We start from the raw sequence: 14,991 nt of genomic DNA on the forward strand, positions 1-14,991 counted from the left end.
TATCAGGGTGTGTGTGCGTGTGTGTGTGTGTGTGTGTGTGAGAGAGAATAACACTAACCTAGTCACTTAATTTATCAGCGACTTCCTGGGATCTTAAACTTCCTTATTGTTCCCTTCTAAATGGTGTATATTTCCAGTTACGTGCCCTGGAGTACATTTCAAGTTTTTCGATGACACTTTGGTGGGCTTTTTTTTTTTTTTTTTGGCTTGGACTAATAAGTAACCACCTAGCCACCACCCAGAACACCCAACTGCATAGCAACATCCTGGCAGTGTTTGCCCCATGGCAGTGAGTTTATCATGAACAAGCAGTGACATTTTGATATTTAGAGCATTGAGAAGCACACTTGGTGGATTGGGTTTCATTCAAGGTCAGAAAAATAAAGCACAAGAATTAGTCAGTGGATTCCTCGCATTCAAACTGGAGTAAAATGGCAACTGAACAAGTTTAACAGGTATGACAGGGTAAAAAGAAGGAGGGAGGGAGAGAGATAAACATGCAGAAGAGGTGGAGACACTTTGCTTGCGTTAACTAACATTTGATGAAAACCGCAGTGATAGGTTTTGAGGAAGACAGAAAGGACTGGATTGTACACCTTTCACGTTGCATTGTTGGATGCACACACTGGAATATGTGCTTCTGGAGCCAGGCAAACTTCAGAGGCACCTAAACATCTGGGTTCAACTGCTCTTCAGTTCATAGGTAGATTGCAAGTTTTTGTGATTTTAACTTATAAAAATGCAGGTCCAACATGGAGACTGGGGCTAGTTCACTGTAAAAAAAGAAAACAGAAAAAGATATGATCAATAAGTTACGACAACAAATGTTTTTACATTGCTTTAACTCATCAAAAAAAAAAAAAAAAAAAAAACATTTGTCATACAAGATTCAACTATTTTTAAAGTCAGTTTAATGTGATTTAAGTTGAAATGACTTAAATAATCAAGTTGATTGTACTTTTACAACGTTTTTTTACAGTATTGTCACATGGCTATTAAAACTACACTGTAAAACATTTTTTGTTGGTTTAACTCAAAAAAGTAAGTTACCTGGTAGCCTTAAAAATGTGAGTTCATTGAAATTAAACAATTGAGTTAATGCAATGGAGATTGGTTTAATCAATAGAAACTCAACATATTTTGTTATCTGAGCTACATTAAGTATCTAAGTTGATTTGACAAAAGATAAAAAGTTGTGATTACAAATAATGACATTTATTTTGTACAGTGTATAAGGTTTTGTGTCAACAGTCCAATCACACAAATATATATTCTCTCTGATAGTGGTTTTGTGTATTGACCAAGGGTCATTCTAAACTCTATAAAGCCTATACACTAACATATTTAATACTCACATTTCCTAGGCCTCTAAATTATCAACACAATCAAACCTTTGCTGAAAAACATGTACACCATCTACTAAATGCCTTCTGTCATCTGATGAATATTTCATATTTTTAGCAAAAGACTAAAAGGAAATACACCTAGCTCAAAACCCTCTTCAATGTGATTTTTTTTTTTGTGAATTCTGTCCTCCAAACTAAAATTCATATTTCTGCTAATATTTTGCATGTATTTGTCACACGTTGTATGTTTTATTTTGTCATTTGTTTAAAAATGCTACTTAATTCTATTATTCCAGTGTGACAAAATGCCCCACATATTGCAATGTTAAGTCAAATCAAGTCTTCTCTGTTAACTTTTTGGGGGAAATAATGGTGGAAAAGCCTTTTTTAAAGCCTTTGTTTTTATCTGTAAGGTATGTGCCTAAAAGGAACTGACTTTAACAAACAAACCTGGACAAACATTCATGGAATTCACCTACGTAAAAGTGTGACAACTAGCCTTGATCTTAAATGAAGGGTGTGTTATTGTCACAGTTAAGTGACAGGTCTCAACTGACTTGATCTGGTTTGTGCTAAACCTGTGGGTGTGTGCTTTTAATTTGGGAAGTCATTTAGTCAAAAATATTAATTGTTCTAAAAAAAAAAAGAACTAGTTCTGCTTTCTGCTCAAAGTTAATACTCATAAAAATAAAGGTTTTGATTGTGTTTTATGTGGCCAATTGGTATAACTTTTATAGATAGAACTGAGTGCAAATAATGGGCTAATTTAATTACTGAACAACTAAATTCAACCTGGATCAAAATCACATTCAGTAATGTAATTGTTTGCTATAGACATTCCTTATTTTTGTTCATGAGTTTCCTGACTTGATTCACAGTTAAAGCTTAACTAAGCAAACAGAATGAAACTGGGATCTGCACCTTCTTGTAAAAACTTGATATTCTGGTTGGCATTCCTGTACAGTCAGATTTTGAGTTTAGGTCAACACTCTTATGGGATTTACACACTAATTCTGGGTTTAATTCTAAAATTCTGGGTTTAAATGAATTCTGGGTTAATTTGAAAACCCTTGTCAATTTGAAAGTTGGTTAGCAGTAGCATGTTATCCCTTGGTTATGCCTTTAAGTGTGCTGCCAATGTGAAACAAAATGGTGCTACAATACAACGGCAGGTTGTTTAGCGACAGGCGTTCATAAAATACCTCAGTACTTGCTGGTTTTGTTACGCAAACATGGCAACCCTGTGCTTTGCTGGGATGATGAGTAGTAGCAATTTACAAACAGATTGACCAGGCCATATTCACGGAGATGTTATCAACCTCATAATATGCAAATACGAATGTTAGCCAGAGGTTTACAATTGTTCATTGTGTTAATTACTAACCCAAGATCACGTAAAACATGGAACAAGATAACTCAGAATTATGCAAACCCTGTAAAACCTGACATATAAAATAATCGTCTAAAAAATAAATGTTATTGACCCTTTAAATTGCATAAGTGTTTTTTGTTGAGTATCATATTTGATACATTATGCTTTTATGGCTCATATAGTGAGAATATGGAGCTCACACTCTACTTGAGGAGGAACATTGTATTGCCATTATTGTCAATTTGGCATTTGGTGCAGTTTCTTAAATGTATATGGCCAAAAAGTCAAATTAATTGAGAAATGAAAGATGTACAAATAAGTGTTCCTCAAAAAACCTGATTTTAACATGATCACTGAAAAATATTTGAAATATCACTAACAATATAAAAGTTATTCTTATGCTTCCTTTACAAAATTATATATATATTTTTTAGATTTCAAAGCAAAAAGACACGTGAACCACAACCCGAAGGGGGACGTTTTTAGAATGATACTAAAAGGCAAAAAGGATAAACTATCAATGAGATGACATGGAAGCACGTTTTTTTAGCAAAGGTTTGATCATGTTGATCATTTAGAGGCCTTCGAAATTTGGGTTTATATGGGTCGATTTCAAATATGAAAGATGGAGGAAACTCAAGGCCATTCAAGGCCTATAATAGAATACAAAGAAAATCAAGCAATAACTATACTTGACTAACTACACTTGACTGCTAATGGCAAACTTCAGTTTACGATCTCCACCTTTGAGTTGCATATAGCTGTAGACTTTGGCGACCTGAGTTCGTTCTTGTACAAGGTCATGCAGCACTTTTTGAAATCATGTGCCTGTTGAATGTAAATTCCAGATTGTATTTGTAATCTACTGTGTATTGCTTCATGTCCCCTTGCAGGCTTTTCTGCACGACACTTCCATTTTCTCTTAATCCGATCCTGTGGATCCAAGGCTCTACACAATGAGCGACGGCAAAGAGAAACCCCAGGGCAGCAAAAAAGGGCCCAATGTCAAGCCGACAAGCAAGGGCAGCTTCAACCTGGGAACTTCAGAGCGACGACAGAAGCCCGACAAGCCTCTTAGGAGAAGCCGCAGCAATGAGGCGGAAAACCGGCGTCGTGAAGGTAGCCGGGGTAGAGAACGGGACCGGAAGGAGGGCGTAAAGCAAGAACGGGGTCGGAGCGAGGAGGGAAGGAGGCGAGATCACGACCAAGAGTCTGGACACTACAAGACGGAACAACCCAGAGACGACCTGGAAGACACCGAGTGCATTGTGTGCTTCTGCAGCTTCGACAACGTCTTCAAGACTCCCAAGTTACTTTCCTGCGGACACACGTTCTGCCTGGAATGCCTGGCACGCATCAACGTCAGTTCTCCCGAGCTCAAGATGCTGATTTGCCCCATCTGTCGGGAGCTGACGGTAATCCGACACGGCCGAGATCTGCCTCACCTGGGAAATAACGAAGACATCTTCCGGAAACTTCCGGCCGACATGCAAAGGGCGCTTTCCGTGCGCTTCAAACGCAGCAAGGGCAAACTCGTCCTTAAGCATCCTCCACCAAACAGCATTATTAAGACCAGCTTAAACCTGCCGGTGTTAAAGAAGAAAGAGGTGCAGGCCGGTAATAACCCACTTGGAGTCATGGAGGAAGGTCTGGGCCAGGCGACTATGATCGACGTGGGAAGACCGCCCAGCAGGATGAGGGGTCGCATGAGAAGGTTAATGTATTCCAATCAGTGCTATTATGCAGTGCTAGGAGCCATTATCATAATCACTGTGGCTCTGATGCTGGTCGGCATCTTCACCTTTGTGGTGATACCCTTTATGCATAAACCATTTACACCATCCCAGAACCTAACTTCTCCAGGCACATCGCCTTAAGGGATGATGAAAACACACAGCACTCAAGAAGGATGACGGGCAAAGCAAACAAGCTAGATTCTTAGTGGAGCCTGTTGCATTGAACACAACACTGCATTTTTTTGTTTGCTTTTGTGTAAGAAAGAGCAGCTCGATTGGGATGAACTGGAAAAACTTGAACATAATATCATACACTGAAGGCAGTTGAGCATGGACATATTTGACAAAGACTGAGACATTATTATACAAAGGTCTGTAAGAACAAGAGGCAATGATGACGTCTATCTGACCATTGAGGAATTTTTTAAACTATGAATCAATTTAGTTTTTTTTTCTTCTAAAAGGGCTGGATAATATTAAATAATAATAATAATAATACTATTGTACAATACTACTATCCAATTTGATTTCATGAAGAATTAAGTTGTTTTATGTACTGTAAGGTATTTTGTATCTATATGGTTTGGGATATTGGCGCGGAAAGACAAAAATGTGACAACTCACCAATGCAAATAATATCAGTCTGAAATTGTACATGACAACACAAATGTAAGCTCATAAATGTTCTTTCTCATGTTGGAAATACTTTTATTAGAAATGTATAATTCTTTGAATTATGCTGCACATAATGTAAATAATACACTCTTATATGTATAATTATAATGTATGTTCATAGTTTTTTGTTCATTTGCACAAATGGGGAGAGGCAGAAAAGTGGAAAATAATAAACATTTTAGACCATTTTCTGGTTGGGTGGTAATATACACTCTAAAAGCTTTTTTTTGGCACAACAAAATAAATAACAGCTCAAAAATTAAGACTCAACCAACAAACATCACTGAGAATTAGTGTATACAATACGGTAGTATAGTATAATTTGTAGGATAAACATGACTTTTTAAGTTGATTACCCGTAAAAATTCCATAGTTTTTTTCAACATAATACATTCATAAATTAAGTGGTGGCACTGGAACCAAAAATGTCACAATATTAAGTTGATTTATTGATTAGTAGTATATGTCAAAATAACTAATCAAAAGAATCTTTACAACTTAAAAGGTGTAATTAAAGCTGCAGTCCGTAGTTTTTCCTCTGATCGAAATCTGCAATTGCAGTTATTCAAGGAATAATCAACCGGTGTGGATACTGGCATTCAGATTCACAGATTATACTTTTTGGAAGTATGACCAACATAAGAATTTTCACTGGAAAATGTATCTGAACAACTAAGGGAAAAAAAGCATTGCAGTAAATCGCGCTGATTAAATCTAACGATCGCTTATCATATCACGTCAAACTGTGCAAATTAAACTTTGTTCTCAATCTCAGATTGTTAATGTTAACAACATCAGCATTGCGTGACTACATTTAATGTGTATTAGGGCTAACCGTAGGCGTAGACGTACACTTTTCTCTTTTCACCGCACGTCATTGGCCACTCCTCTGTTGCTGAGAGCCAGACAAGCTTGTGTGAGTGCTCATTCTATGGGGAAATTCCCATTGGAGGATCTATTCTTTGATTGATGTCATTTGGACTAATAGTATTTGAGAAAAGTGGGGTAAAGTCCCTCCCTACCGTTTTGAATCAAGCTAAGGCAAGCAGATTTGAACACTGCTGGTTATGTACTTACTCAAAAATTTATTTTGGATCATTTTTAACCCCAAAAAGTTACGGACTGCAGCTTTAAGTCAATAAATTAGAATTTGTATCTTGAAAGCATTCATTTAATTAGGTTGTGGTCCCCTGAATTACTGTACCAACAATTATAAGTTTACCAATAAAAAACAGAAAATGACCAGAAACATAACTGATGCAGCAATCAGAAAACATCTGCTTTACAATTAAATTGTTCACAATGTGGCTTTTACTCACGTCACCTTCTAATCCCTTTAAATGAAGCATAAACATACTAAGATTTTGCAAGCACATTGGAACAGATGTGTCAGCAGGACTTTAGTTTCATAAATAAGGGTTCAAACTGGATATAATTCCGTATACAAAAAAATGCAGCAGATAAAGGTGGTTCTTGTGACCCAAAAAATGCATTGCTGTTCTGATAGAGTAAAAACAATGCTTAAACAAATAATAAAATCCAAGTAACCTATAACTAGCATAGTTAGAATAACAAACTAAAAATGACATATCCAGATATATTTTGTTGATGCCGATGCCAATGCCACGCATCCAGTCAGACTCACAAATGATCTACTACATGTTGCGCCGCATAATTGTCAGTTTCCCTAGCAGTTCTCTGCACATTATACAGAGTAAATCTCTATTTCCTACATACCAGGTAACCATCAAAAAGTGAGCTCAGATCCCCTCCAGTGTACATTCTGTACACTGCATTCACAAGTTTCAGTTTTAGACTGTTTAAGAAGTCTGATTTTATTCTTCTAAAATCCAGGCCTGCTTGTTGTCCTGTTGGGACTTGTCCAGTTGTTTAATTGGCAGTTAAACATATATAATATATAGGACTCTATGTCCTCATAAATGTGCAAAAGCACAAATGTTTATTTATACAACATAGCCAGTATCTGTCAGTCAGTCAAGTTCATACATGTTTTAATATATGTCAAGAGGCCCAATCATATTTTTGCTCTATAAATGGTCTGTGTAAGCAGGGTGGGGGTGTGGTGGGTTCTGGCATTCCTGATCAATTAAAATGTACACATTTCTTTTTATAATGGTTTTCATATACATTTAAGAAATATATAGTGGGGGAATATATAGTGTTTTTCTTTTATTGACTGACATATTGAGAGAATTTTAATTTGAATTACAGAGGCGTTGTGTGCGCTGTGTGAACATGATGATTATTATAGTTCTAAATGTGTATTAGCATTTACTCACCTCACTTGCCAAATCTGTTTCAGTAGCTATTACTCAAAATTAATAAACACAGTTAAATGCAAACTTAGAATATTATACAAACCTACAATAATTAAATATGTTCAATTACACAAATTTACTTTATGTAGCCTATTTATTAATTCACTTTATTAACCAATGTATTTGCTGCTGAGTCTGACCTTCGATGATCCACTTCAACCCTACTAAGCAAAAATGACTTTAGATAAACGTAACATTTGTTTCTTTCTTCTGCTTTTTTATTGCTGAAGTAAGCTGTTGAACTTTCTTCTCCTGCATTATTATTCTTCAATCCAGAATGCCCGAACAGCTGAAAGTTGTGAATTGGCATTTGTGAAGGGCCTTGCATTTGCCAAAAATAGATATTTGTTGTTGTTATTAAAAAACAAACAAGCAAGCCCAAGTGAGAAAAAGTAACGCAAAAGTAATTAAACGCCCTTAAAAGTAATAGGCTGTACGCAATTAGAGGGAGTAACGCATATAATTCACAACACGTACTACGTCTTAAATAAGACAATTTGGGTAGATTGCTTACTTAAAGTGCCTTAAAAATTATAGTTAGTATCCTCCTTTTAAAATAGCTGCATAATTAGCACAATGTGTAGGCTACACGAGGGGGGCATGTGAAGAACATGATATTGCCCACAGGCAAGTTGAATAACCAACACCCCTATCTGACGCAAGCCCCGTATAACGCAATTGAGTCATTCAAAGTCAAATTCGTGCTCTTGGGTGTCTTCACCCGTTCTATCAACATCAAAAAGTATTTTTTCTTGGAAATATTGATAAGGACTGCATTTCAAAGGATCACAATTGAGTCTCAAAAGAAAGTGTGCGATGGCTTCGACACCCTCTGCCTCAGCCCTGTCGGCTGTCCTCCGGTGTCAGGGGAATATCCTCGCCCGAAAACAGGCCAACAAGAAGCGGTCTCCAGCGTCAGTCTACGGGCTCGGAAGGACAGGAGATTCGGTCAGGTCATATTTTCGCTCTCTTTGGGGATTCGTGTTTGACAGGGAGCGAGTGGATATTCCCGGAGTTATGTCCGTGACAGCGCGGTTTGAAACGTCATGTCCAGGAAAATCATCTGAATCCAAATATAATCTGCTCAAAAACTCTCCAAAGTTTGACAACAGAATGTTAACTATGAAAGCATCCGGTGCAAAGACCAAAGTGATGTCGGACTATGGGTTTGCTTTTAAATCTCAACGCTATAGTGAACATAGCGTTCAATATAGCGTTCACAAAACCAACCTGGTTCTTCGACTGGATGGCACGCGTTTACGAAAACTAAACTTGGATAATCCATGGACTTTGTGTGTTTGTGTAGTTTGCGCTCAGAGTATAAGCACGCTGAACCGCAGTAGTGTGAATGAGTTGTTTCTCTCGGCTATATTGTGGTCTTTAAAGGATAAAATGATACATTTTACAACTGCAGTGTCAGATAGTGTGCGGACTCAACCTGGGATATGCAGGATGAACCAGCTTCAACCGGATGTAAGTCAACTCTAATGTGGTTTGAAAAGGTCACAAATCAAACCTTTTTAACCTTATAATTCTATACAGAACAGATTATTATTATATAGGGTAATATTATATACTTTTTATACTATTCTAAACTTTGACAGTTTTACAGCATCAGTAATACACAAAATAATAGTGACATATTAGACCATTACATAACTGACCTCAATCAGTTTGCTACAATCAATTCAATTATAATTTTTAAATAAATCTCCAGATTTATCATAATTCAGAATAAAGGATTTTCCCACATTAAATAATTGACTGTTGAATGAAGTTGAATGAAGAGGTTGCTGCTGCATAAGCAATATTTTAATGAATTAGGCTATATAGGCTACACGAGTTTAGGAAAGTACTGCTTTTAGCATGCTTTATGCAATGATGATGGCTATAATATTATAACAATACTATCTTCTTGTTTTGTAGTGTAATAAGTTGAGTGGGTGTGTCAAATGCTCCTCTGAACATCATGAAGATCAAGGAGCTGAACCTGGGGAATGAGTCTTCTGCTATAGACCACATGACACGCACTTCACTCAAATGCACCATATATATATATTATGTTCTTTCAGGCACTTCAGCTTTGTGGAATATACTGCAGTGTTTTATACAATTGATACATTTGACACTGTTTTTGCACCATCATTTTAAGGATAAAGAAGTTATATTACCAAACTGTCTGAGCAGCCTTTATGATACTGCTGTGAAAAATAAAATAAAAAGTTGCTTCTTTTTTAAGTACAATCAACTTTAGTTTAGTTTATTTGAGTCATTTAAACTTAAATTACATTAAACTGACTTTAATAAGTTGAATCTTGTAAAGAAAATTGCTTAACTTATTTTGATGAGTTAAAGCAAAAACATATGTTGTCTTAACTTATTGATCATATATTTTTTTACAGTGTGCATGTTTGACTTTGTGTCTATTAATAAATAGGCCACCTTTAGTGTGCTGATATTAATTGAAATAGCATTTTTGTTATTTTTTTCCTGAAGGATGATTGTGAGACTGCTGACAACATTGTAGCAAACTTTATTTATGAGTCCCACTCCCAGCATGCTTTTAAAATATGTGTATAACTATTAAGCGAAATTAAAGTTAAGTATTAATAAACAAGACTAAATGTTTAGTCTCAGACTCCATCCTCTCATGAAACAAGACCACAGCATTCACCTTTTGACCAATACATTTCCAAATTATATTTTCAATCCATATATATATATATATATATATATGCAAATTATAGGCTTTATAAGTTCCATTTGCATGTCATTAATCAATCCTTTATTTTGTGTACAAATACTAGGCTACACTAGACAAAATGAATGTGGCTCAACAGGGAGTTGCTTCTATTATCTTCTTGACTTTATGACAACTCCATATCACATCACAGTTGATATATCTAGGTTTACAGTGACTGGGACGATTCCATGATTTACAAAAAATCACAAGTAGGCTACCGATTTATGTCGGGCACATATGCTTTTCTAATTGAGGAGGCCACCTGTTTTCCACCTCTGGTTGCTCTTGTAATAAGATCCTCAGTCACCAGAGACACTGCTAATAAATTTCGCGGGATCAGCATAAAAACCATGACGCCTTACACAGCCCCGTATATCCAAAGAGGTCGAAACCTCTTCTCTAACCTTTCACCCGTGCTTTCATGGACACAAAGAAAATGCGTTTTATGTACACGTATCTCTTCATTAAGGTAAACACATACAAGAGGGGGAGGGACTTCCTAAAAATGACGCCACCCGGAAGTCAAGTCAAGAACTCTATTACATTCTTGAGCGAAGCTTGAAGGGTATACGCGAAGGAAGTTTACTGCGCTTCAAATTGGGGATTATTCAACGTCTAATCCTCACAAGATTCAAATAAATGACTTGGATTAGGTGAACTTGGATATAATCTTTGAAGCGACGGAAGTATGAGTGTACAGGCAGACTAAGGAAGACGGGAAACATGAGCGAGTATGAGTGCGCGTTGACTCGTGTAAGTCAGATATGTGGGTATTTTTTACGCATCATTGTGTTGCTTAAACTCATCTCTCATGGGTGATAAACCGGTTGGTTTAGTTACTGTAGGCGGATGTGGTTGAGGGAGTTCTGGACGAGCTACAGGTGAGATTATTGATCGACGGACGAGCCTGCTTGATAATGTTGCGTTTCCATATTTGCACATAAATGGGAAGGTACATTTCGAAATACATTTTCACCCAATAACAGTGACTAATTAAACAAAAACTTTAATGCATTTTGAAACTGATCTTAGTATAATTTCAGAGTGTACTGTATAATAATCGTTCATGATACATTCTCATAATGTAGTTGACAAATACATTAGGTTTAATTTAGCCTACGTATAGTCACAATTTATTTTCACATGTAGCTATTTAAATATTTATTATAAATTATTTAAATGAAGTAGCAGTCAAATTAGTTGCAGTTTAATAACAGATTTTGAAGTACAAATATGTGATGTAGTCTCAATTAATATGAAACCATAAAACAGTGTATAATAATACAAAATGTTTAAAATAGGATTAGGCTACACTGTAGGACACCACTGTCACGGGTTCATGTAAAATACCCTAATGCATGGATTATAAGAAATACACTGATATATATTTTCCTCATTTTCATTTAGTTAACATGATGTAGTAAAATAAACCAAAATAAAAACTACTTCATATAGACATATCTTAAAAATCACTAATAAAAATGACAAAAACACAAATCACGAAAACTTTAACTAAAATTAAAATGAAAACCATATCAATACATGAAAATAATACAAATTCGAAATATGATTTAAAACTATATCTTAGTGATACTAAAATAGCGTGTACCACACATGTCATTTGAGATTTCACGTTGAAAATATACCACGTTGTTGTAAATAAAAACTAGGCTACACATAACTGTATAAATAGGTATATCTTCATAAGATAGACCTTCTTGACTAAATTAAGTGTTTTGCATTAAATTAAATGTTTTTATGTTCACAGAACAAATCCACTCAAATTGTGCACCAGTAAATGCAAAAGAAGTGGACATTTTTCCATTCTAATCTGTAGTTTGTAACATTCACACTTGTATGCAAAAGTGATTCAAATGAGAAAAATCCTGAAGCTTTCTCAGCTGTTTGGTTGTAAAACATGAATTTAATATATTGATTCAGAACAGTTGGCAAACATTACATGTGAACTTTTCTCTGTTTATCTTGCTTATTTCACAGGCTCTGCTGAAAGTCACTGTGCCACTTTGGACCTCACAATCCTGAAACCTGGAATATGTCTTATTTTCACCTTCTGTTAGTTTAATGTTACAAATTTTTTTACTTTTGTAACCACTGATCAAAAAATATCATGCAAAGCATGTGAAAAAAAAAAAATCAAAGATCTACAAGACTCTTCTTGGCCATCCATCCATCAAACCTTCCTGTTCTAAATGCCCGCTTTATATCTCCATCCATTTCTTCCTTCCTGAATCCTCTGTCCCATCACATATCAGGCCATGCTCCCCAAGAGAAGTTCTCTTATCATTTTTGGTGCTTTCTTATTTGTAGCTTGGAATGTCATTCTTATTTTTGTCTTCATGAGACGCCCTTCCAGTCAAGGGTCTCTGGACAGCCATGGGGAACCGGGTAACGCTGGGGACGGAGCCGGAGAAGGCAAGTTCGCAAATATAATGAATGAGGTGATGCGCGTAGCCAATGCATTTGAAGCCGAACTTGAATCGCAGAGGAAGATCCTATTGCAAATCCAGAACCAGTGGTCAGTTTGGGAGAACAAAGGTGGTGTCACAGCTGCTAATCAAAATGTAGAACATTCATCTCCGGTGGTCATCCCTATTTTAGTTATTGCCTGTAATCGTGTGACTGTGAAACGCTGTCTTGACAAACTCATTGAGCACCGACCGTCGGCCGAGCTCTACCCAATCATAGTGAGCCAGGACTGCGGACACGCAGAAACATCTGATGTGATCGCCTCGTATGGCAGTCAGCTGACCCACATCAAACAGCCTGACCTTTCAGATATCTCAGTACCCACACAGCATAAGAAGTTCCAGGGTTACTACAAAATCTCTCGGCATTACCGTTGGGCGCTCAACCAGGTTTTCAACACCTTTTCGTACTCAACGGTTGTCCTTGTGGAGGATGATCTGGAGGTAACTTCCTTTTAAAGCATGTTGTTTGTATAAAGTCTGTCATTAAAGGAACAGTTCATCCAAAATTCAAAGATGATACACAAGGGGGACATTTTTTTTAAGACTAATACACTTTTTACCATGCAATTACAGTGAAAGGAGACTGCATTTTTCAAGCTTCAATAAAACCGTAAAAGCATAAAAAAGTATCTTGAAAATGATTGCTAAGACTCGTGTGCTATATTTAAAATCTTGTGAAGTCATGAAATAGCTTTGTATGTGTGTGCATAATTTATTTATGTATGTTTATACATACCGCCAAGTCATATATATACACACACATATTTATATGTTGGTATTCACTGAAAATGTTAATAGCTGTCCTCGGCATATTCATGTGGGAAGCTGCAATGTCTTATTCGTGTCTTTTTTTGACGCTTCAGCACAATGTTCAGAATGTCTTCTTTTGTGTATCATTTTGGGGGTGAATTTATTCCTTTAAGAATGTCTCATTCACATTTTATTTTGTTGATGGTGTGTTTGATCTTTTTTTCACCAGGTGGCCTCAGATTTTTTTGAGTACTTCAGATCGCTTCATCCAATTTTAAAATCAGACCCAACTCTGTGGTGCGTGTCTGCCTGGAATGACAATGGCAGGGAAGGATTTGTGGACCCTGGAAAAGCGAGCCTGTTGTACAGGACAGATTTTTTCCCAGGCTTGGGCTGGATGCTCACAAAGGACCTCTGGGCAGAGCTTGAGCCAAAATGGCCGGCCTCGTTTTGGGATGACTGGATGCGGCACCCCGATCAACGCAGAGACCGGTCCTGCATCAGGCCAGAAATTTCCAGAACTTTAACATTCGGCAGGAAGGGTGTGAGTTTGGGGCAGTTTTACGACAAGTACCTCCGCTTTATCAAGCTCAATACCGAATTTGTGCCTTTTACAAAAATGGACCTGTCTTATTTAGAAAAGAATAAATATGATGAGAGCTTTGAGAAGGAGGTTTACGGTGCTCCGGTTGTCACCGTGGAAGATTTGCAGAGTGGGAAACTGTCTGGGTCTGGCCCATTTCGGGTGCAGTATTCTAGTCCTGATCGTTTTAAAATATTGGCTCGCAATCTTGGCGTAATGGACGACCTGAAGTCAGGAGTCCCACGAGCTGGGTATAGAGGTGCAGTCAGTTTCCTTTTTCGTGGAAAGAGAGTCTATTTAGCTCCACCTGCTGGTTGGAGTCAATATGATCCAAGCTGGAGTTGATGTGGGCTGTGCCTACCTCACAAGATTTATTTTTTTAACGTGCGAAATACATGAAAATAATATAGCATGTTATCTGTTACCATCATTCCCTTCACACCACTCATGAGAGTAATTGTCTTAAAATTCCATTGTGCTGCTTTATGATGGAAAAACTTCCAGAGGGGTTTCAGGACGAAGATAAAATGATACCAAAGACAATAACAGATTAATTGATCACTTAGACTTTTCCCTCAGGTTTCATTATTTGTATATATAATGTCAACTAGGATTTACGTGAGAACTTTGATTAGTCTCTTCATTAAACTGAAATATTATACTGACCAGTTATACATTTGTTACACAAAGTATATTTGTTTAGGAACTGAAAATGAGGGTAAAATATGATAGAAAAAAAGTAACACTTATTTTTTTTAAACTGTGAATACTGCTCTAAGTGCCTTTAAATATGGGATGTTTTGATTCACTTCTGTGTACTGTCTTTATTATTAAATCATGTTTATGGTTCATACATAGCATTGTGATTGGAATATGTTGAGAAAAAACACATGATTATGTTTTGTGTTTTACTTATATACTGGGATTTTTGAGAGGAAAATAAATGTTTAGTTAAATT

At 36.6% G+C, this 14,991-nt stretch overlaps 2 protein-coding genes across 3 annotated transcripts; both read left to right on the forward strand.

The window, feature by feature from the left end:
- Window positions 1–553: 553 nt before the first annotated feature.
- Window positions 554–5,073, forward strand: rnf183 (ring finger protein 183). Its single transcript, XM_079609085.1, has 2 exons — window positions 554–703; window positions 3,612–5,073. The coding sequence occupies exon 2, from the start codon at window positions 3,675–3,677 to the stop codon at window positions 4,593–4,595; it is 921 nt and encodes a 306-aa protein (XP_079465211.1). The 5' UTR covers window positions 554–703; window positions 3,612–3,674; the 3' UTR covers window positions 4,596–5,073.
- Window positions 5,074–10,532: 5,459 nt separating this feature from the next.
- On the forward strand, window positions 10,533–14,991 carry mgat1a (alpha-1,3-mannosyl-glycoprotein 2-beta-N-acetylglucosaminyltransferase a). 2 transcript variants are annotated; one of them, XM_079610411.1, is made up of 3 exons: window positions 10,533–10,964; window positions 12,210–13,141; window positions 13,680–14,883. In XM_079610411.1, exons 2-3 carry the CDS (start codon window positions 12,488–12,490, stop codon window positions 14,376–14,378), a joined length of 1,353 nt encoding a protein of 450 aa, XP_079466537.1. In that variant the 5' UTR covers window positions 10,533–10,964; window positions 12,210–12,487; the 3' UTR covers window positions 14,379–14,883. The 2 variants fall into 2 exon arrangements, with proteins under 2 accessions (XP_079466537.1, XP_079466536.1); XM_079610410.1 differs by having other exon boundaries at window positions 10,719–11,092; window positions 13,680–14,991.

The sequence above is a fragment of the Phoxinus phoxinus genome (assembly GCF_949152265.1).
Source record: "Phoxinus phoxinus genome assembly, chromosome: 4".
Taxonomy (NCBI): Eukaryota; Metazoa; Chordata; class Actinopteri; order Cypriniformes; family Leuciscidae; genus Phoxinus; species Phoxinus phoxinus.